The sequence below is a fragment of the Panthera leo genome, chromosome C1 (assembly GCF_018350215.1).
Source record: "Panthera leo isolate Ple1 chromosome C1, P.leo_Ple1_pat1.1, whole genome shotgun sequence".
Taxonomy (NCBI): Eukaryota; Metazoa; Chordata; class Mammalia; order Carnivora; family Felidae; genus Panthera; species Panthera leo.
In genome coordinates this window covers 4,751,314-4,773,836 of record NC_056686.1, presented here as the reverse complement: position 1 = coordinate 4,773,836, position 22,523 = coordinate 4,751,314, and the positions used below count along the sequence as shown (strand labels likewise).

General features: G+C 51.2%; 1 protein-coding gene across 6 annotated transcripts in view; it reads right to left on the bottom strand.

The window, feature by feature from the left end:
- Positions 1 to 22,523, bottom strand: part of CAMTA1 (calmodulin binding transcription activator 1) — an 851,919-nt gene that overhangs the window by 553,529 nt on the left and 275,867 nt on the right. For all 6 annotated transcript variants that reach the window (XM_042949355.1, XM_042949357.1, XM_042949361.1 and 3 more), the window contains one exon: positions 11,390 to 11,457. In XM_042949355.1, coding sequence (XP_042805289.1) covers positions 11,390 to 11,457 — 68 coding nt within the window. The remainder of the gene's footprint in view (positions 1 to 11,389; positions 11,458 to 22,523) is intronic.

Sequence of the window (22,523 nt, the reverse complement as noted above, 5' to 3'; positions counted from 1 at the left end):
ACAATTGTTTTCAATCTTTGTTTGAAATCAGCCTTCGTTAATCTAGATTTAATGGCATATGAAATGGAAATTCCCTTAATAAAATAAGTTATGAATATTTATCATCCCATTTTACCTGAAAATTGAATAATTCATCAATTAACTTTACTATTAATTATTTAATGCAAAATTAATAAACTGCAAAACTCTGACGTTCCCTTGCAGACCCTGTGGCACTGGAGAAACGGGGGAACTGTGGATGATTCCAGACATAAGCTAATAGGATAGAGGAGTTAAGGCTGCAAGTTTTCTACAATGAGCAGAACCAAACCACTTACACATAAAGTTGAAGGGTGGATCTCCTTCTCAGCTTGGAATTCTCTACCACAGCCAAAAAAGAGCTCCAAGTTTGGCAACTGTTTCAAGAGAACATTTCCCCGTGTGCTCCCTCTGTCATCCGTCACTATCACGTTGTCATCAATATTTTTCGAACGTGAAGCTATCACACCCAGCAAAGCCCCGGGAGCCCATGGCCTCCCCTGGAGCCTCAGTCAGGACCCCAATCTGAAGAGGAGGGAGGAAGGTAAGGAGGAACGCAGAAGGCAGGGGGACCGAGGGACAAGGGGGTTTGTGACAGCAGCCGGTGCTGAGCTACAGACATTGTAAGGGAAGCAAAGCTTTGGGCTCTGAGCTACTGAGCCCCCAATTCACTCAGAGCAGCTGAGGGTCCTTCTGACTCTCTAAACTCGTCAGACCAGATCATACTGCTCTTTCCAAGTGGATATGGCTAACAGGATCTGGCACCTTCCGATAGACGGTCTTTCCATCACTAAAATGGGTACTTTCAGAGGCAAGTGAGAGCTGCCGTTTCTCTGCACTTCCTTTCTTGCCTTTCCCGTTCATTCTCCACTTCCAGGGCAACCAGGGTGAGGCTGTTAATGGTATCTGCTCCTTTACCTGCCCTGCTCAAAACCCTCCCCCAGGAGTTCCCGCAGGGTCCCGCATTATCCCCAAATCTTTGCCTGGTCTCCACGGCCCTCCCCAACCTCAGCCCCACCTGCCCCTCCAGCACCACCACTGGGCTCTCTGCTCTCCCCACCCTCACTACCTCCGGGGCAAGGACTTTCTGTCCAGGCTCACACTCCCATAACACCACCCCCAACACGCGCACACACACACACACACACACACACACACACTCATCCATCCGGTCTCTGCCCAAAGTTTGGCCTTTCCGGAAGGCAGCCCACTCATCACCTCTCCACCCCCCAGTGGGGGGACAGCCCTTCACCACACTCGTCCCTCGTAGCTCCTCCAAACTGCCACCCTTTCACGTTATCTGTCTTATCCACTGCCACATCCCCAGAGCCCAGCCCAGCGCCCGGCACACCGAGGGCGATCCAAAAGTATTCACCGAATAAACACACGAACAGAAGCAGACCGACAATGACATGGGGTGGCAACGTAGTGTGGTGTGGTGTGGTTCAGGAGCAAAAGGGCTCACTCGTAGCTCCACGGGAGACCATGTGTCTTCCACTGGAGCCCCTTCAAGCCCCAGATCGGGGGGCAGCACCCCCCAAAGTTGGTGGACGGGACTGATCACAGTGAGCCGGTGACAAGGGGGCAGGGGGGCCACGGGTCTGCCTGTGGAGAAATACATAGAAAGGGCACATTTCCAGGCGGGCTGGGCTGTGCTCCTAGACAGAAGCGGACGTGCCTCATTTGGTTTCTCTCCTACGTCACTGCACACAGTTTTGTTTTTTCCCTAATTTCACTGCCTTTCTCCACAACGTTCCCCTTAAACCTGGCAGTGGTCTGACTTCCCTCCACCCTAGCCAGGCGCCAACTGCCCTTTTACACACAAATCCATCCACACGGATCTGCCACAGGCAAAACGTTTCCTGTGCCTGAAGGATTCCCACCAACACCTACTCCCAAATTCCTACAGACCTCGTTAGGCCGCTGATGCGAATCACAACATGGCCTGGCAGCGGTGAGGGCCGCCCCCTCGGCTCAGTCAGGACCCCCGCCCCCACCTCTTGTCCACTGCCCCCACCCTGGGCCTGTGTCCCTTTCACACCCGGTGTCCCCTGAAACTGAGCAGCTCAATCAATGTAAGTTCCCTACCAGGCGAGGTCAGGACAGCCACCACAGAAAAATTTATTTCTTCTTTTAGGAGAAATTTTATTTATTTCGTCCCATCTTATTAAATCATCGAATGAAAAGAAGGAAATTTTCCCCAGAAATACTGTTCTTACAAAAGAGAACAATGAGAAGGACAGGGTGCGTGTGTGTGTGTCTGTACACGTACCTGCGTGTAGGTGGGGGTTGTGTATTTGTATATGTTGCACGCATAAGTACGTGTGTGTGTTTCTGCAGGTGTGCACGTGTAGACGTGTGTCTGTACATACACATGTCTGTGTGTGTCTGTCTATATGTATGTCCACAGATGTGTTATTATGTGTACGTGCGTGTGTACCTGCACCTGTGAATGTGCATACGTGTGCGTGTGCCTACAGGTGTGCGTGTGTGTACCATGTCTGTGCGTGTACACGTGTGCATGCCTGTAAGCACACACACCACACAAAGCAAAAGCTCACATGGAACGTGGGATGTTCAGTAGAGCTGGAGAACCAGGGAAACTTTTCTCCCTTTGTTTTTGGTTATTTTCAATTTTTTTTAAGCCCCATAATAAAGGACTGTGGGAAATCTAAGAACAGCAAAGACAGTAATAGCTCCTAACCAGACTGAGAACAGTGGAAGGATCTCCAGCCCAGAATACCCGGCTAATTCGGGAATTACTCATTGTGCAAAAGACCATGAATTGCAAAGAACGGCCTCTCCCGAGAACATACCTTCCCACCTCGCGGTGCCGCTAGGCGCGCGGGCAGCTCCCTTTCCCTGCAGCCAGCAACGATTTCTTAGATCAGAATTGATCTGGAGGAAACACCACAGACACCAGCCCGGGCCCATTACAGAAATACCAGACAGTCCTCATTTTCCAAATCCAGGAAGGGAATGAAGACAGTGAGAAAGAACTGGCGGGAGCAGGAACGAAACAAGATCGCAGGAACTGGGCACCGACACGGAGCGGAGATGCCATCGGTGTGCGTGAGCACAATGCCAGCAAGACTGAAACCGTCACCGCTGCCCGGCCGTCCTGCCTAGACACGCCGGCAGGAGCCTCCTGGCAGTCCCCACAGGTGGCCCGGCACCTCAGCTTGCACCGCGGGGGCCCTGATGACAGCACCTGCCTTGTAAGACTTCTGCACAAGCCAAGGAAGACACTTTCATAACCATGTAGAGGTAGAAGGCACCGAGACACACGGTCAGGTGACATGCATGGCATACCAGATGGCCCCCCAGCAGTCCCCGAAGCCCTCGAAACTCTGCCCAGGGAGAGGCCATGCCACGCCCCTTGTGCCCAGGAAAGGCTCTAAACCAAGGGTGGTATGTTGAAGAAGGCGAGGAGGTGAATCTTGGAGGTGTGGTGTCAGCACGCCTTTGGGGTGCAACCTCGCACACAAGGGGTGTGTGCATCTTGGGAATGGGATTTCCTGGGCCCTGAGCAGGTTGTGCGTTTAGAAACCTCAAAACTGCATTGCAAGGCTTTTCTGCCTGTAAACGAGATAAAGAGAAAAACAGCACGTAAGACAGCATGAGCGAGAGCAGCAGAAATGGGGCCAGTAGATATGCAGGGCCAACCGGCGGGGAAGGCAAACAGGGGCAGACCCGCAAGGACAGGGTGACAGGAGCAGAGATGGGAGAGAACAGAGATGTCAACGCGTTCCAGCAGAGTAGAAGCCACGTGCCCCAGAGGGACCCTGGAAACAAGTCCACTTGTCTGCAGAGCCCAGAAAGACTGGTACATTGTAAGAATTAGGTGCCAGACATGACAGAGGTTTGAAATGAGGTGGGAGGCAAGGAGAGGTCTGTGCAGGGAGCAGTCAGCCCCTCTCAGGACCCTCCGTCTACCCCGAGTGACCAGGCAACCACCTGGCCTCTGCCCCTAGTGGAGACACATTTATTCTCTGGAGAAAGAGACCCTGAAAGACTCCACACTTGAAGGCTGCAGAGGAAAGGCAGGAAACAAGATGTAAGCCAGGAGAATTAACTAATTAACAGTGACATTCCAAGCCCCTTCCCTGCCTGGTTCCCAGATCACTGGCAGCCAAGCCAGCTCAGACCACCAGGCAGCATCCGGGAGAACCCGGCTGTTACCTCCAGACGTCGGCGTCCAGAGATGCTGAATCTCAGAATCCCACAGCCCAAGCCCTTCCTCCAGGTAAGGAAAACCAGAGCGTCAGAGAGAGAACTAAATCCTCGTTGAGCATACGAGGAAGTCAAAAGATAACCATCGAAACTTGACAAAGCAAGAAACAGCAGAATAACACATCAAGGAGTCCAGAGGTAAATTTCAGAACTGAAAGAATCTCAAGTGATCACTCCGGGGACGAAGGGTTGAGCTGCAGGGCAGAGGTCTGCTGTTCCTTCGCACAAGCCCTTCAGGACCGTTTGACTTCTTAAACTATGCGCACGGGTATGTTTGATAAAAATAAAACTAGGGAAAGAAAGTGGAGGTGGGAACCAGGAGCTGGCAGCTGCACGGCCCAGGGAGACGGGGAGACATAAACGTCCACTCCCTCTCTCGGCTCCTCCCGGAGGAGGCCCAGGACTTGCTCCCCTGGTTCCTGAAGTGAGGAGAGACTTGATGCGAGCCGGCTTGGCTGCTGGTGCCATTTCAACAACCTGCTAAGCACAGATGAGGACACACTCCCCTCCCCCCCGCCTGCCCCCAGAGAGGGCAGCGCTGGAAAGCTCCCAGGGAGGGCACGGGGACACACACGGCGAGTCCAGAGAGGTGGCGTCGGCTGGCCCCTCCTGCACCGTCTCCTCTGCCATCTGTGATCCTTGATAATGAACTGGAATCTGGGGCAGACCCGCCTCGACACGGAGGCTAGGGATTTCCCCACCACCGCCGAGACACCAGACACTTTGTCGGCATCCAGGTCACGGCTAACTCCCTGCCTCGTTGGGAAAGGTATCAACACTACAGGACCCCGAGGCAGATGCCTTCCGGGGAAGGTCCAGGGGCGATGCGGCCGCTCACGGGTCCTCAGCCAGCAGACGCCACACCCGCGAACCCGCTCACACTACACTTGCTCTTTGGTTAATGACGGGAGTTTGCACTTCGCCAAGGATTTGCTCAATACGTTAGGCAAATACTGCGATGGATGTAACATGACACATCATTATGTTAATTTGATAGCAGGTCCCCAATTCAGCAGAATGCAAAGGTCACCACATCGAAATGACTGCTGACCCGGTTTATTTTTTTCTTTGCAGCTGCAAAGAACAGTCCTTGAAATGATGCAGGTAGAAGGGCCGCCCTCTCAGACTCCATCCTCCAGTGGAACTGCCTACACACACACACACACACACACACACACACACACAGAGCCAATCCCTGACCCCCGCTCTGCCCAACTGGGCACAGAAAGACCTATAGAAGTAGCCGTGAGAATCTTTTGTTTGATCGTTGTCAAATACAAATAACATAAAGTTTACCGTTTTTACCACTTTTAAGGGTGCGGTGCAGCAGCATTAAGTACGCTCGCCGTGTCGTGCAGCCATCACCACCGTCGTCTCCAGAACTTGTTCATCCTCCCAAACTGAAACTCTGTCCCCCTGAAACACAAAGTCCCCACCCCCCCCGGCCCCCAGCCCCCGGTGGGGGCTTCTCTCTGTGTCTGAGTCTGACTCCCCGGGGGACCCCGCAGCGTGGACCCCACCGTATTGTCCTCCCGTGACTGGCGCTTTCCAGCGAGCAGGTGTCCTCAAGCGTCAGCCACGTTGCCGCATCTGTCACGGGGAGGCGAGACTTACATACGGGGGATAGTTAAATGGTCCAACAGTCAACAATACAGTGAATGTGGGCCGCGGAGGCTGATGGCAAAGAGGGCTCACCACAGGCTGGTGTGTTTGGGGAGGGCTCCTGGAAAGAGGTAACACACGAAGGACAGGCAGACTGGGCGGGATACGGAGGGTTCGAGAACTGAAGGCAAAAGTAGGGGGACACGGAAGATGTGTTTGGAGAGCAGGAAGCAGCCCCCTAACAGTAGTAGGTTCTTCGAGGTGAGAGTCAAAGGGAAATACTGAGGAAGAAGGGCTGAGGTACAAGAACGACCTTAAACGGGACACTGGAGAGGGACTCACCTCAGAGGAAGTCTCTGAGGCGTTTGAGGGGCACAGTGATGCAACAAAGGTGACCGTAGGGCAGCTGGTGCGGAGAAAGGGGTCCAGCCAGAGAGGGAAGAGCAGTGAGGGCGGCTCCCTAATCCAAGCGTGACACCGGGGGTGAGGTGAGGGCTGAACGTGGGCGAATGAGGACGCGGATTACAGTCTGGGATCCTGGCAGAGTCACTGGCTAATTCCATCCGGGGAACAAGAGTCCTGGGAGGGAGGACGCGGTGAGAAAGAACAGAGCCCCGAGGACCTGGTGTCCCCCTCCTGCCCAGCCTTCACCAGGAACACAAGAAGCACCGGACAGGCAGGGTCCAGAGAGAACAGAGAGGGAGGGTGGGGGTGACTCACTTGGGGTCACTTGGATGCTCTCGAAACTCAGGTCTCGCTTTTCTTCCCCTTTCCTTCCAGACGCCCTCCGTACTTGGCTGTTTTACTGCTTATTGACCAAGAGGCATTTAGTGCTCATTATAGGAAAATTCTATTACTAGACCTTTAGTGCTTCAGTGTTAGGTGCTATCTATATAAATCTAATTAATTAATTAGGTAATTAATAGCATCTTCCAGCCTCCTTCTAACTGGTGTACACAGGATTCCTGGGAGGGAATTCTTCCAATTCCATCTTGAGATCTGCATGTCCCCGGCTTCCAGGGAAGGTGCATGCCTCCCGGGGGAAAAGCAATAAATTCTTGGGATTGCTAAATTTTGCAGCCTGCCTCCCTGTGCCCTGCTCGACTCTGCACTCTGCACTATGCGGGGGGGGGGGGGGGGGGGGGGGGAGTCAAAATCCGACTCAGGAGGGCAATACAGAAACACACCTGGCTGAACCACCTTACCACACTCGCCAACAAAAGAAGGCTTTGCCTGGTGCCTGGTTCTCCCAGGTGGCTCAGGATTCTTGGAGATGGGAGGTGGGAGGATGTAGCACAGCTATTTACTGGGCCTTCTTCAAACCCCACACCCACACGGCGGTACTGCAGAGAAGCCAAGATCACGAGCTTTGCAGTGCGATAACCCTGGGCTCAAGTTCCAGGTCTAACATTTGCTGTGCCACCTTGGACAGCCCACGTACCCTCTCTGCATCTCGCGCCTGGCGGAGCTGCGAAAGGACTTAAAAGCACAGCACTAGGTCAATTAGCTGGTCCTGGGGAGACACAGAAGACAAAAATAGAACAGAGAACACCCAGATCTCTTCCTTCACACGCTCAGATGCGTCTTCTGCCTCTCTCGTTCACGCCACAAATGTTCGCTGAGCTCCTGCCGTGTGTCTGGCGCTGTTCCAGGCCCTAGGGCTACCCCATGAACACACCGGCACATCGCGGTATTTTCATTTTGGGCGAGAGGAGGTCAGTTCATGGATAAATGAATTAAACAAATAACTAGGTGAGACACATCGTGTGTCAGATGGTGGTAAGTGCTCTAGAGAGACATAAAACAAGAAGAAAGGAAAGGAGGTCTGGCTGAATGGGAGGGGTGTGATTTTAAATAGCGTGTTCAGAGGAGACCTCACAGAGAAAGTGACACCAAATCAAGGCCAGAAGGAGGAGCTGGAAGAACATTCTAGACCGAGGGAGGAGGCTCTTCACTCCAAGACTCCGAATTCACCTGGTGGGGTGGGGAGTGCGGCGTTCCCCGGGGCCTCCAAATGGAATTATTATAGTGCTGAGCACACAGCAAGTGCCAAATAAAGACGTCCTGAAGGGTGATTTTTCAAACTGCCATTTCCAGAAGGTCCCAGTTGCTGATAATACAATATGGGCTGTTTAAACATTCAACGCTCAACCCTGTCGTCGTGCCGCTGCCACCCCCGAGGCCCCCAACCCTGGGAGCCTCCTTGTAGCACACCTCATTACGAAACAGGTGAGTGGGGCTCCTGGGACCTTCTCTGTAATTAGGGCAGGATTGAAGCAAGGGCTATATTTATAACCCCCAGCCGTCGGCGAGCCACGGAGACAGGGAGCGGGTCCCCGTGCAGCTCCTATACCAACATCTATATGTGAACTGATTACAACAATTAATTTAATAGGGATTCCTCCACACAAACAATGTATCATTTTATTAGGAAACTCTATAAATGTCAGTGGTGCAATTCATTTTTATTAATTTTCTAAAATGGAATTAGCAGTGGCGGCCGCGGTGGCAAACAGAAGTTGCATTGCCTTCTCATTCAGCGGAGTATTGGTGTCATTAATTCCTCAGTACCAGGAGGCCGGTTTGTATGAACTCAGCAGTTAACTGCACCAATTAATTTCAATACTGGAGATGGGAGGGGGGGGATCCAAACTCAACTCAACAACTAATTTAGGAAAGTCCTCCAACAACCACAGCAACTCTTCCTCCTCCTGGGACGAGAAGCTTTCAAGTGTAAACATGGAGTGGAGATTATAATACTAATAGGAAACGTTCTGTCTGCACCCTCTGCCTTTAGGAAATAAATTCATCTTTCCAAAGCCCGGAGAAATGCTGCCAGATGTCTCCTGAAGTTGTGGCCTCCAGCAGGCCCGGGGAGCACCCCTCGCAGACAAGAGGGACAGTGATGTCCCTGTGCATCGACACTGAGGCTCAAAGCAGGCGGGATCACAAACATGAGCCCATGAGATCCTCGTGATGGCCCAGTGATGACAGGACCACCATCGACTCCATTTCGCATGTGAAGAAGGAAAGTGGAGCTTTTAATGAGGGGCTAAAATGACTTTCTAAAAGTCACCAAGTGACTGAGTGATAGGGCCAGGACTCAAAGCCGAATTTGTCAATAACTGAAACCCACATTCCCTCCCTGCGGCATGCACGCCCCGTGTGCCTGGGGATGGGAAGTCTCCTGGCTCTATTTATACTCCAGAAAGTCAAGTGAGTCAGGCACGGCCGTGAGTGACAGTCACTTCTCAACTGAAACCCAAACTCCGAAGGCTGAAGCACGAGGCAAACTCCCTGCTTGAAATGTTCTACTGATCTGCCGTCACAGGGTGTTCTGAAGCACAGCACGTGTCTGTGGATCTGAAATCAGACGTCTGGCCCGGGACGCGTTCCAGAGGATCTCACTCTCTGGCTAAAGAGAAGCTCTTTCTTTCCTTCCACTTACGTTCAAGGAGGGTTTCGCTGAGGAATGAAGGGCGCGCAGGGAAGCTGCAGGCTGCTTGAGATGAGGGCACTGTTTGGGGTCAGGAAACGGTGCGGAGACAGAAATCGGACAGGCTTCCTTCCCCGCGCCAAAGAAACTAGGGCAGTGCTTCTCAAAGTGGGGCCCCAGACTGGCTGCATCCCATCACCTGGCAGCCTGTTACAAGTAACAGGTCCCCAGGCCCCACACCAGGGCTATGGAGTCAGAAACTGGGGATTGGGTCCTAGCGCATGGATTTTAGCAAGCTCTCTGGCTGATTCCGGTGCCCTCTCAAGTTTGGGAATGTCTGCCCAAAAGATGCCCCCAGAAGAAAGGATAGATGAGCGTTCCCAGCTTTCCACAGCTGGGGACACGACTATGCTCACCAAACAGTAGACTGTGCCCCGTTCAGTCTCCTCTCTGCCCCCACCCATGCTCCATGCAAGGATGTCCTCCCTGACCCTGTTCTTATTGGGCTTGGCCATGGGAATGGCCTTGGCTCAGGGATCCGTGATGTATGATACCACACCCAACAGAGATCGTCAGTCTGCCCGCATGGATTGCCTTAGGCTTTCAAGGCTCTGCCACACCCCATGACCATACCTCCCAGACTGCGGATGCTTCCTCAGCCCGGGGCCTGGAACAGAAGAACACATGGAGCCGTCCTAAACCCAACCAAGGCCACAGCCAACCCACAGACCCATACGTAGGAAAAAAAAAAAAAAAGTCTGTTGTTCCAAGTCACTAAGTTTGGAGATTATTTCTCAGATAGCATGATCCCAGCAAAAGCTGACTGATGCAAACCATTTAATTTTATAGCAAAGGAAATCACAGCCCCAGAAAGCTGAGCAGTTGAGGACATCCTGCAGGGGGATTCAGGCTGAAAGGTGAGGAAAAAAAAATCAGAGCCAACTTCTAACCCCACCTGTGGAGACACGAATCTCAGAACTAACCTCTCCCCTCTGCATCCTCTAACCTCCTCCGAAATGGGCATTTTTGTCCTCATCTAAATGATGCTAAGCGGTAAAACCTAATCCTAATAAAGTAATAGCTTAAAGTACCTTCTAGAATGAGTAAACGTTCTAGAGGATAAGACCCTCTTTCCTCCATGACTCAGAAACAAGAATATCAAGGAACCGGCCGAGGGGACAGAGGACACACCTCTGCCCCTTTCCCTGGTCTGTTAACTTTCCTGCAGAATCTGGTGCTTCTGCCCAAAGTGAAACAGACTGAGTCTTCTGCCTCTTCAGCCGAACCCAGAGCCCAGCCACCGTGTGAGCCACACTCTGGCTAACGCTCATCACTCTGACAAACGCCTGGCCCCGTCACCACTGATGGACCAGGGGTGGCAGCTGGTGGCCACATATTCCCAAAGCTCTACACTGTAACGTACCAAAAAGAAAAACTGAGAGAGCAGGAAAGAAGAGCCTGCCTTTTAAACAGACCCGGCGCCCCAACTTCACTGTTCTCCACAAAGCGGTTATCACCTGTGCTGCAGAACACAGAGCAGCTGAGTCTCCACCAATTCCCCGTCCCCAAGTGGCGAGGAAGTTCGGCGTCTGTGGCAGTCGGTAGGTTCAAGCACATTTACTACGCAACACACTGCAAACCTAGTCATTGCTTCTGATCTGGGAGATCTTCTTACCACCGCCAAGAATAGCTCGACTCTCAGTTTGTAAGACACGTTGAGATGAGAGTGGACAGTTAAGGTAGTTTCCCTTTTAGAGAGCGAGTTTCTAGAGAACACTGGTGGCAGGTGGGCACTTTCCCAAAATAAACTTCCCCTGATGTTCCCGCCTGCCGAGGCCTTCAAAGCCGCCGGCTGGGGGGACACGGCGTTCAGCCATCAGGTTAAAAGTTCCAACTCTGTCTGACGGCAGCCGTGCTTTTAGCCGGTTGCGTCCACTGCCACGATCTTAGGTCAATTAACGAGACCTCAGTGTCACGAGCTACCAAAGGCAACGGGGTATGTTCAACTTGCCCGTGAACTGACTGGCCAAACCAGGTAATCAATGAAAATCAATCCACTCACTGTACATAGTCGAAAAACTGCAAGATCTGGGACGTTACCTTGTCTTAGGGGATGTGGTTAGCCATTCTTCGTGTTTCTCAAATGTTATTAAATAAGCTGCAATTTCCTGCAACAGAAGAATAAAAAAATAATAACAACAATTAGCTCACATCGGCTCCTGAGAGGTAAGAAAGTTCTTGTTGCTTCCCAGCTGCTGCCTCCCTGGCGAGGCTGCCCCCCCCCCCATCTCTGCTGGAAAACACTTGACTCGGATGGTGCTTCTATTTTGATTTCGTTAAGCCCTTTCCATTCAACCTGCCATACAATAATAATCAAAGCACTGGGTTTCAAAAGATGAGTCGGTGACAAGGACAAAGATATTTCTCTGTGGGAGCGAAACATCAGACACCATTTCAGATACTGAATGTCATTAATTTGAAGGAGGGACAAACACATGCCCAACAACAGGTCTGCACTCATACAAGGTCATCATTGGAAAGTTTCGTCTGCCTCCTTCCGAAGCCGTACTAATCTTTCATCATTGTCACGAGAGACGTCAGGTTCTCTCAGCTTGATTCCCACCCCCACCCCCAGCCCCGAGCCAAATCACACAAAGATTAAAAAGAAAAGATAAAGCCATATGCCAGAGAAAGAGAGAGAGAGGTTAACCTTTCCCTCTACTGATAACTTAATCTATTGAGCGGCGCTTCAGAGAGAAGAGCTATGTCAGCAGAGTTTAAGGCAAAGATGGAGAAAATGTGGGCACCTAAAGGTAAATTAAATATTTATAAACACAACAACATCACTGCAGATAGAATTACTGATTTATTAATAATTTCCATAAAAAGCCAGTGGGTGACATCAACATAAGTCATTGCTCTGGCTCTGGGGCATGATATGGCCCATTACTTCCAGCTCCAAACAGATCTGCTAACATGAAATTGGCAGGGATTGGAAGTTAAATTAAGGCTGGACTAGTACACATTTCCCTTGATCTTGATGATGAGACAGCACGGAGCTGCGGCCCTCGACAATGAAAACATGCAGAGAAGGAGTCTTCATCTCGAATTTCTCTGCAGCCAGGGTTCCCAGAGGGCTCGTGATGATGCAACAGCCCAGCCAGCCAGAGGCTCGCACCCTTCCTCTGTAGTTAGCCTCCTCTGGGCCTGGATATAACGGGGCTGACACCTGTGACCAGAGATGCTGAACCCACCCTTGAAGAAAAAGAAAAGACTCAACAAAACTGTTAGCAGAGCAGGTTAAAGTAGAAAACGTCACCCACGGCATGCGGTTTGAAGGCCACAGACTCAGGTGGAGATCAGGGTCTCATAGATCATGGACATCAGCCACTACTACCAGGTGGCCAGTGACTGGTGAACCAGAGTCCACACCACCTCACTCTGGAACCCTGGACCTTTCACCAAGCACCTGGGAAGTGGAAACCCATGGACAAAAGAGAGCTGCCTCATTGCCCATGTTCTTGTCATTGAGGGCAGCTAAAGACACTGACCAACCAGCACGTGCTTCTCTCTCATCTCTGAGCCTGCTCTGTTCCATGCTCCACTTCCTCTCCTTAGAAAACACCTATGAGGCCTCACCAGAGCAAACACCACTCCCTTTGGCCCTCCTAACTATTCACGGCAGGGTCGGTTGCCCATCCCGTGCTCTCCCATGGCACCACACCATCCTCCATTGCATATGATTTATCGCTTGGCATCCTAATTACTTGTTTACTTGAATAGCATCCCCCACTGGATCATGAGCTCCTCAAGGGCAAGGAATATGTCATCACTGATGTATCCCCAGGACCTAACAGTGTCCTGACAAACGTTTATTAGGCAGATGGATGGACGGGTGGGGAGATGGGAGGGAAGGAAGAAAGGGGGGGGCATGATGGAAATAAACGTGCATGTAGAAGTGAGGATGTGTGTCTGTGTGCACAACTTCTGAGTGTGTTGTGTGTCTGTATGGGTTTATTACTAGGTGAAGCGATAGCTTAAAAACAGCAAAACGCAGCAATTCCTAAGTAAACCTTTACCTGGCTTTAATTAGCTGCAAGCCACAGGAGGAAGGTGTGCTGTAGTTAAGCTACGGAAGCACACAGACCTGGCTTTGGGTGCTGGCTCTGACACTTGTTAGCTGTCTGATCTTGAGAACGTTGCTTACCCTGTAGAAGCAGTTTTCTATGAAACTGAGGTAATACCACCTCATGAAGCAACAATTCTTAATACACTGACTAGCATATAGCAATGCCCCAGAACCACAGCTACCATTATTATCATCATAAGATCGACATGATGTGAGCTGCCCATCTAGAGGCCCCTGATGAGGTAGCAGGTACCAAAATGGTCCAGCTTGGAAGCTGCCAGCACTGCTGGACTTACCTTCATCGATGTACACCCTCCATCCTTCTCCACCCCCTATGCCCGCAGGAATGATAGCATCACAGGGACTGTTGAGAGTTAGTTGGAGCTGACCCCTCCATTTATCTATGGGTGTCCACTTGGTTTCATAAAACACGGAGAGCAGACAGTGGCCGGAGTCAATGAATGGATAAATTGAACCGCTTATGAGCATCCGCCCAACTACCTGAATTTCAGAAAACTTGGCATCTAGAAAAATAGCCTGCGCCAACTGGAATACCCCTGGGATCCACGTCCTTACCCAGGATCATGCTGAGAGCTAAGTGCCCCCTACTGGCCCAGAAGGGATGGGGGCACGGTGCATCCCAACCACCTGGAGACTTACCACAGTGTTCCACAGATCCAGACACCCAAAGAAGACCTTCGTGAACATCCCTTGGCCAACACTCACCCCAATCCGGCAGGGCTGCCCCTACTGCTACTGTCCTTCAAAGAAATAAACTCCTTGGACCACTTATTGCCTTCAACATTTACTCTACAAATATTTACTGAGCATCTGTTGTGCACCAGTGAACAAGACCACTCTGAACCCTGCTCTTCAAAAAAAATATATTTATTTATTTATTTGTTTATTTATTTTGAAAGAGAGAGAGAGAGCACAAGTTGAGGAGGGGCAGAGAGACAGGGAGAGAGAGAATCCCAAGTAGGCTCTGCAGTATCAGCACAGAACCCAAGTTGGGGCTTGATCCTATGAACCAGGAGATCACGACCTGAGCCAAAATCAACAGTCGGACGCTTAACCGACTGAGCCACGTGGGAGCCCCCTCAAGCCTACTCTTGAAGAACTCATGGTCAGGTAGATGACAGAGAAGTCAACATGATGGGGCAGCATCAGCACCATTACAGAGTCACCTGTCCAGTCAAGTCTGTAGCCAGACCCAGCGGGGGCTCTGTGTAGACCATCTCAGGTCTACTGAGCTGCTGTGCAAGCAAGCCAAGCCATAGGAAGTCACAGTGATTTATGAACTACCTTTGAGCACAGGCCACTGCTTCCTCCACCCCAAGACAACAGTACCTCCCACACAGAGCCCCTTGGTGGAGCATTCGTCCCACTTAAGGTTAGCCTTTCTGAGCAAAGGAAACTGAATGCCTAGACCCAGGTACTTGCCTCTGTGGTGCTCAAGTGGCCAGGCACTGGAGCTGAACTCAGCCACCAACGAATGTCACCGTGTTGCTGTCTGGCTTCCAGCTGGACTGGGCGTGTCTGAGTTACCTGTCTACTCCCAGTCCCATGCTGCCTAGTGGCATAGCCCATTTCCCTGGCCCAGGTCTTGGTCCACCTCATCATCAAATGGGAAGACCATGGGGGCAGACTCACTGTCCCAAAGCTAAGAACATCTTGGGGAAATGGATGTGCATATGCCAAAGAAGTGCACAGAATAGTAGGTGCTAAAGAGTGTAGAGCAAAGAAAGAACCATCAAAATTCAGAGTAAGGACAGTCAGCTCGTCCAGGGCAGGGGATGGTTTGGGGGGGAAACAGAGGCTTCTCGTCAGCAGCATCGTTACTATCATCACAATGGCTAACGTTAGTAGAATGATGTCTGAGGCCAGGTACTTCTCTAGGACTTTGTGGGGGAGAACCTCACTTAACCTTCATAACAAACCATGAAGCAGGAACCATACCCATTTTATAGGTCAGAAAACTGAGGCACCGAGCAGTTAAGTGGCTTGCCCGAGGTCACATGGCTAGTCTCTGTGGAACGAGAACCCAAACCAATGTGGAATGGTTCCAGAGCCTACACTCTCCACTGCTGTTCTGAATTTCTTACGATGTGCTCAGGAAAAAAGGAAGCCTGCATGCGGAGAGTCACGTTTTCTCCAACATGGTTTCCAGCCTCCTGCTCCCCAATGACCTGAAGGCACTTCACAGCCCCACCACCCTTCGGAGGACCAGGGGAAGCCAGGCTGAACATCCATCAGTGGGATTCTCTCCTTCCAGCACAATCAGGTTCATTTCCACCCAAAACCCTTGTATGATTCATGGGACCATCTATACTTCATTGACAGTGAGAATCCCTTATATTCAGACACTATTGACTTAAAATATCTTACAATGCAGAGAAAGCCAACAGGCGAGAAGAGAGACATTCAAAGCTGAGGAAAGAGGTTTAAAAAAAAAAGATCTTCAGCCCAACTATCTGGCCTTTCCCTCTTTCCCCAAAGCTCCATCAACCTAGGCAAGTGGAAACAGATACGGTCTACCTCATTGTTACAGAGCAGGAAACTAAGGCACAGAGAAGGGAAGCGAGTTCCCCAAGGTCAACGTCTGTGGCTGAGCCAAGCTGGGAACCAGGGCTCCTCACTCAAGGTGCGTGCATGGTCTCGTTGGCTCTCAAACTCAAATCTGGCCCAGGAAATTCACGGAGCACTCACCAAGAAGAGAGCTTGTCCCAAAGAAGTGAAAACAGGAGCTCAAATGAAATTGTATACGTGAATGTTCAAAGCAGCATTATGCACGATCACCAAAAGGTGGGAGCACCCCAACGTCCATCACAATATGGATGGATAAACAAAATGTGAGACGTCCACACCACAGAAGGCTGTTCAGTCATAAAAAGGAATAAAGGTCTGATACACGGATGAACCTTGAAAACTTGCCGAGGGAAAGAAGCCAGGGGAAAAGGCCACATACTGTAGGATTCCATTGGTATTAAATGTTCAGGACAGACAGATCCATAGGATTGGCAGCTGCCAGGGGCTGGACGAAGAGAAGAATGAGGGGTGACTGCTACTGGGTATGCAGTTTCCTTTTGCGGGGACAAAGTTGTCCAGAACTAAATAGTGGTGAAGGTTACCCCAAACTGTGAATGTACTAAGTGCCTAGGGGCTAAAAAAAAAAAAAGAACAAGGGGTGCCTGGTGGCTCAGTCGGTCCGACTTCGGCCCAGGTCATGATCTCGAGGTTTGTGAATTCGAGCCCTGTGTCGGGCTCTGCCGACCACTCAGAGCCTGGAAGCTGTTTCGGGTTCTGTGACTCCCTCTTGCTCTCTGCCCCTCCCCCACTCATGTTCTCTCTCTCTCTCTCTGTCTCTCTCTCTCTCTCTCTCTCTCAAAAATAAACATTAAAAAAATTGAAAAAAAGAAAAGATCAAGAAGAAGGTGCAGACATCCAGCGAGGTGTGGCACTGGAATGCAGAAGGTGCCAGCACCACTGCCGTGAACTTGCACCCACAGGCTTTCTCCAGCCTCCTGGCTCCCTTGGTGTCACCTTCTTCTTGGAGCCTCGGTGCTGCAGCATCGCTGAGAAGAATGAGCCGGCTGTCAAGATGAGGGAGCTCACTGCAGGCTCCAAAGCAAAGACTGTCCAGTTTGCAGGTTTTAAATGTTCACTTTGTCCTTTGGACGTTCAAACAAAAGCTGCCGCCAAGGTGTGGCGTCCGTGTGTGGCAGGGGCTCGGGGAACAGGCTGCCATTGAGTCCCACAGGCCCCTGCGTCTGCCCGGCACCAGGTCCCGTCCCTGCAGACCAGGAAGGTGGGCGGGCCCCTCCCCTAAGCACTGACCCAGCCCCTTCCAGGGGGGCAGCGAGGGCGGGGCCCAGGGGTGGCAGAGCCCCGCACTTGGCGACGCTGCCTCGTCCCCGCCGTGGGGTCGTGAATCTCCACCACCGAAGGCACGCTGACCACTCACCGTCCGATCACCAGGCAAGGCCAGGCCTGCCTGCCCCCCGGGGCTGATGGGGTCTGATGGAGGACCACAAAGCCCCTCTCGGTGGCCAGCAGGCTGCGGTCACCCGCAGCAGCTTCCCTGAGACTGGCTCTTCTCGCCCTTCCCACCTCAGCCCCCGTGCCACCTGCCTGGCCCTGTTCACAGCCCACCTCCTCCAGGGAGTCCTCCCTGCTGCTTCACTCCAATGAACTCCAGCTTCCGTGACCTTCTCAGTAATGGCTCACCACTCTGGCCTCCCAGCACACAGTCCCTGCTGCTGCTCTCATGTTCGCCCTTGGTGGTTCTCTCTTCCCGGCTTTGCAGCATCTGGGGAGGGTCTGAGTCTCAGTTCTGACCACACCTTAGGGTCCCAAACAATTCTGTATCCAGAGCCAACTGCAGACCTGGCGGCGGTGGGATGAAAGAACGCCCAGTCTCTTCTAAAGGACGCGGACAGAAAGAGCCCATGTTGGAGCCGTGGAGGTTGTGGAGGTGAAGGGACAAAGGCACAGGTGCCACGGAGGCTCGGGGGCCCTGTGTGCAGAGGCGCTACAGAAACGTTCCGCTCAGCGCAGAGCACCACAGCCCGAGAGGCAGCCCCCGGCCAGGCCGCCAGCACCCCAACAGCCCTGTCCGCTAGAAACAGAACATGAGCCACAAAGGCGAGCGAGCCACGGGCACGACTTCAAAATTCCCAGAGGCTACGTTTTCAAAAAAGCAGAAACAAACGGGAGAAATTAATTTTAATCATATGTTTTGTCAACACGTTGTCCATTTTAACCCAGGAGCTCCAAATGATTATGATCTCGCCAATTTCGAGAAAGTAGTCACGAGCTACTTGGCACTCTTTTTCATACTGAGTTCTCAAGCTCTGGTGTGCATTTTCCACTACGGCCCAGCTCAGTTTGGAGCGACCATCTTTCAAGCGCTCGACGGCCACGTGCGGCTGCCACACTGGACATGCTGCCCCGGATACGGATATATCAGAGGAATCTGCAAAAAACAGTATGCCTCCTAAAGCCAGACCTGGAACCCGGGCGTGAATGCGGAGGCAGCCACAGCAAACACTTTCCTGAAGCAGGGCTCGGCCCCACAGGCCCACCCCAGAGGTGAGGAGCCGCGTCCTGCCTCCGGCGTGCGGGGAAGCCGCATCTGCTGGGGAGACGACGCGGGATTCTCTGAGAGGCTGAATTCACTCCTTCTCTCGGCCCAAGCTGGCTGTTACTTCCATTCCCTCTCCAGAAGGAGCCTCCCTCCTGCTGCAGAGACCCCACAGAATCATCCAGCCCAGAGGAACCGGCCTCCCCTTCAACAATGTCGTGTGAAGCTGCCCTCAGATCTCCCGGGGACAGTCCGCCCTCGATCTGTCTTCAAGGCACGGGTACAGTGTCTGGGAGAGAGTAGGGTCAGTCTCAAGGGGCCTTTGGTGCCTCTTGGGACAAATTAAATAGACAAAAACAACAAACTGTATCGAGATGTGGGTTTTTTTATACTCCCGAATCCAAGCAATAAAAATATCTGTGGTCTACATAATCTCAGATATTTTGCACACCAAAAAAATGAATCTTCAACCAAGGGATAATTTTTAAAGTTTGTTTTTTATGAGAGTTCTGCACAAGGGTTTTATCTGTAAGGGACCAAAGCTGGGGGGGCGGGGGGGAGGGGAAGCCAGGACTCTCCTAGCAGCTGGCCCCAGCATCTGCTGGAGCCACAAAATGCAATTATATTACTCCCAAACGAGAAGTAAAAATATCTTGTTTCCAATACTCTTGGTTTTAAGATTCATACTTAATGTCCTCTGGGTATTTCAATGGTGCCAGATCTCTGTGTTATGTACTTTATTAGGGATGTGTGAATGTCATATTAATGACTTCTAACCAACATGTTTACAGTGGAGGCACATTTTCCCAGAACCCACTGCTCACTGCACTTCACAAAAAATAATTGGCCTTAATTTAAATAAATAACCATTCCGTAACCCCCTCCTAGGGGCATCTCTCACCTGCAGGGCTCCCCATGCATAAAGCTGGTGGGTCTCCTTCTTCATGACAAATATTCTGACCCTGGGTCCAACAGTGCAATGCCCTTTCTCCATACATCCCTGTCCCCATCCACTGATGTACCTCCCAAGCAGCCAGCTGGCCAAGCCAACTCCCTCTACAGGATGCTCTGGGTCCCTACCCACAAATCAAAAACACCACCCTGAATCATGCTTTCAAAATGACCAGCTCTTATAAACAACTAGCATATAGAATAATGGTATATATATATATATATATATATATATATATATATATATATATATATATATTTATGTATGAGTGGTAGCATAGCCCTACACTGACACTTTATGAGAAAGGTGGTGATTAAGATCTCAGGGATCCAAAGACATCTGGAGGACTTTCCACAAAATGGTAAGTAGCAATTCAGGATAAATTCCTAACATCCCAGACTTCTGCAATAAAGCCTGGACCAGTTGGCTGCCTTATTTAGATGTGGTAAAGCACGGTTATGGCCATCAAAGTGCCAATGCAAGGGGCACCTGGGTGACTCAGTCAGTTAAGTGTCCGACTTCAGCTTAGGTCATGATCTCACAGTCCATGGGTTTGGGCCCCGCGTCGGGCTCTATGCTGACAGCTCGGAGCCTGGAGCCTGCTTCAGATTCTGTGTCTCCCTCCCTGCCTCTCTCTCTCTCTCTCTCTCTCTCTCTCTCTCAAAAAATGAGTAAACATTTTTAAAAAGTGCCAATCTGAGCAGAGACAATGAGCCATCACAAAAATATTCCGAGAAAGATTCGGTGCAGAAGCAAGCCACCGAGTGTTTGATTAGTTTCATTGTCCACTCATTGGTTCAATCATTTGGTGAATCATTGAGCACCTACTATACACCAGGCACCACGCAAGGCCCTAATGATACAGACGTAGGAGTAATGATCCTGAGAAATACAGCTGGGAAGACAGGCGGGGCTGCAGGATCCAGGGCTACTGTGTGCCCACGACACAGACGGTGAGGCCACACGAGCAGCACAGATCATGTGTCCATGCTGAGAAGAGAAATGGAGGTTTCGCCAAGGAGCTAACATGTAAACTGGGTCTTGAAGAGTGAGTAGGGGGCTGCCGGGCGGACATGGTAAAGGCGTGAGGGAAAGGAAACCACAAGTGCGAGAGCAGGGAGCTGGGAGAAGCACATGTGTTTGGGGAACTTGGATTAACGGGAAGTAGGGAGAATCCGCAGGGCGCAGGGAGTGACAGAACCCAAAGCTGGAAGGGTAAGGAGGCACCAGACCGGGGGGGAATGAAGACCACCAGTGAACGGAGTTTTCTCCACAAGAGCCAGGGGAGCCGTCAAGAGCCTTCGTGCGCAGGGGAGGCACAAGGAGAGCACTCGGACGGTGCGGTGGCAGAGAGGACAGGCTGGGACCCTGAACTACAATGCGGGAGTGGAAAAGTGGAGCGAAGTTGAATGTTTTCAGAAGTGAAGTAAGTGGGCTTGAAAGCCAATTGGCTGGAGCAAACAAGGCAGGGAGGGCGTCTCCAAAGGACAGGAAGCCCCGAGAGAAGCGCCGGTGTGGATGCCCACGGAATTTGTTCCCGTTCGGTATATTTGCTGGCACTCCAGGATGGGGAGGTGGCCATTGCCAGCTTCTCTTGAAAAATAAGATCTGGCTGCTCCGGGCCACGTTCCTGCAGCATCGCTGGTTGGAGCTGAGGAGCGGCTGCCCCTTTGGAAGGGCGAGAGCTCTCAGACGGCCGCCTTCCCCACCTGGCTGGCTCTCTCCGCTCACAACATCTGCTCGGACCTTGCAGGCACATGACTTTGGGCCTCCTGCTCGGAGGTTTCTGGCATCGAAAATGAAGTGGATTGTGAGACATAAATCATCTAGATTATCCAGAAAGAAATACATTTCGAGCGATAGATTTTAGGAGAGAGATATGCTGGCTAGAGCAGTCATTGCCCCTCAATACAATATTTGCTGATTAATCTGGACCCGAGGTTGCCCCACCTTCTATTTCAATATTGTGCCAGTTGTCAATTGATTATCCTTTGGCTCCAACTGCACCCTTATTTGTCCTGCTTTATGACACAGACAATGGGCCCTGTAAACATTTCTCCTGGGCCAGCCTAGCGAAATGTTCAGCTTCGTCAGTAGAGAGCATGAAGTCACCATGCAAGATGACGGTGGCAAGATGTCTCCCTTCTGGTCTCTGCCCTCTGTCACTATGATTGTCAGCATCACTATTATTCACAGCAGGAGCCCAGGAGCCCCAGCGACACCCCACAGCGCCTTCCCTCGCTGGCAGCCTGCCGCTCTGGTCCTCCCAAAGCCCTCAAGCAACACCGAGCCACCTCTGCAGACCAGCTACAGCCTACACCGTTAGCAGCCAGCATGTTCCTACGTCGGCCGGGTGCTCTGAAAAGGTCTGAATTTCAGCCCATGGGGTGGAAGGAACTCTTCTAGTCCTTAGATTTTTTATGGTCTACTCTTCCTCGACGCACAGGTCGCTGTCCCAGAAGCACCTGGCACTTCCACAATCCTCAGAATTGTCTTTATCCCTGTTGGTAGTCAACGACCCTTTCCTAGTTAACAATTCTTTCTATTAAATGTCCCCTGCTCGAATAACTAATGTGGTTTCTATGTCCTGACTGGACCCTGGCTGATAAAAGAATCATCCACCTCCCTGAGGATACTGATAACCTCACTGCTGTGTCATCACAGAAGACATACTAAAAAGCATAGGGAAATGAAAAGACACCTAAAGGAGAAGAAGGATGTGTTGGGGGACATATTCAAGTCCCGGTGAGAACTCTGTACCAAGTCTCCCAGACTCCAGCCCCACGGTAGTTTGAAAGGCAATGGAATGATGTGTGCCCTTAAGTTGTGAAAATAGCTCATCCGTCTTTTGCGGAAGATAAGAGTTTCTTGCAGACTGGGAAAAAGTCGCTCTCCATCACCCTCTGACTTTGTGATTTGGGTCAAGTGACTTGACATTTCCTCACCTGAACTATGGGACAACACAACTGCATTTCATGGTGTAATATATGCAGACTCTAAGTACACAGTAGATCACTGGTCTAAAAGGTCTTCAATCGGCTCCACTGAGGTATAATTTACATACAGTAAA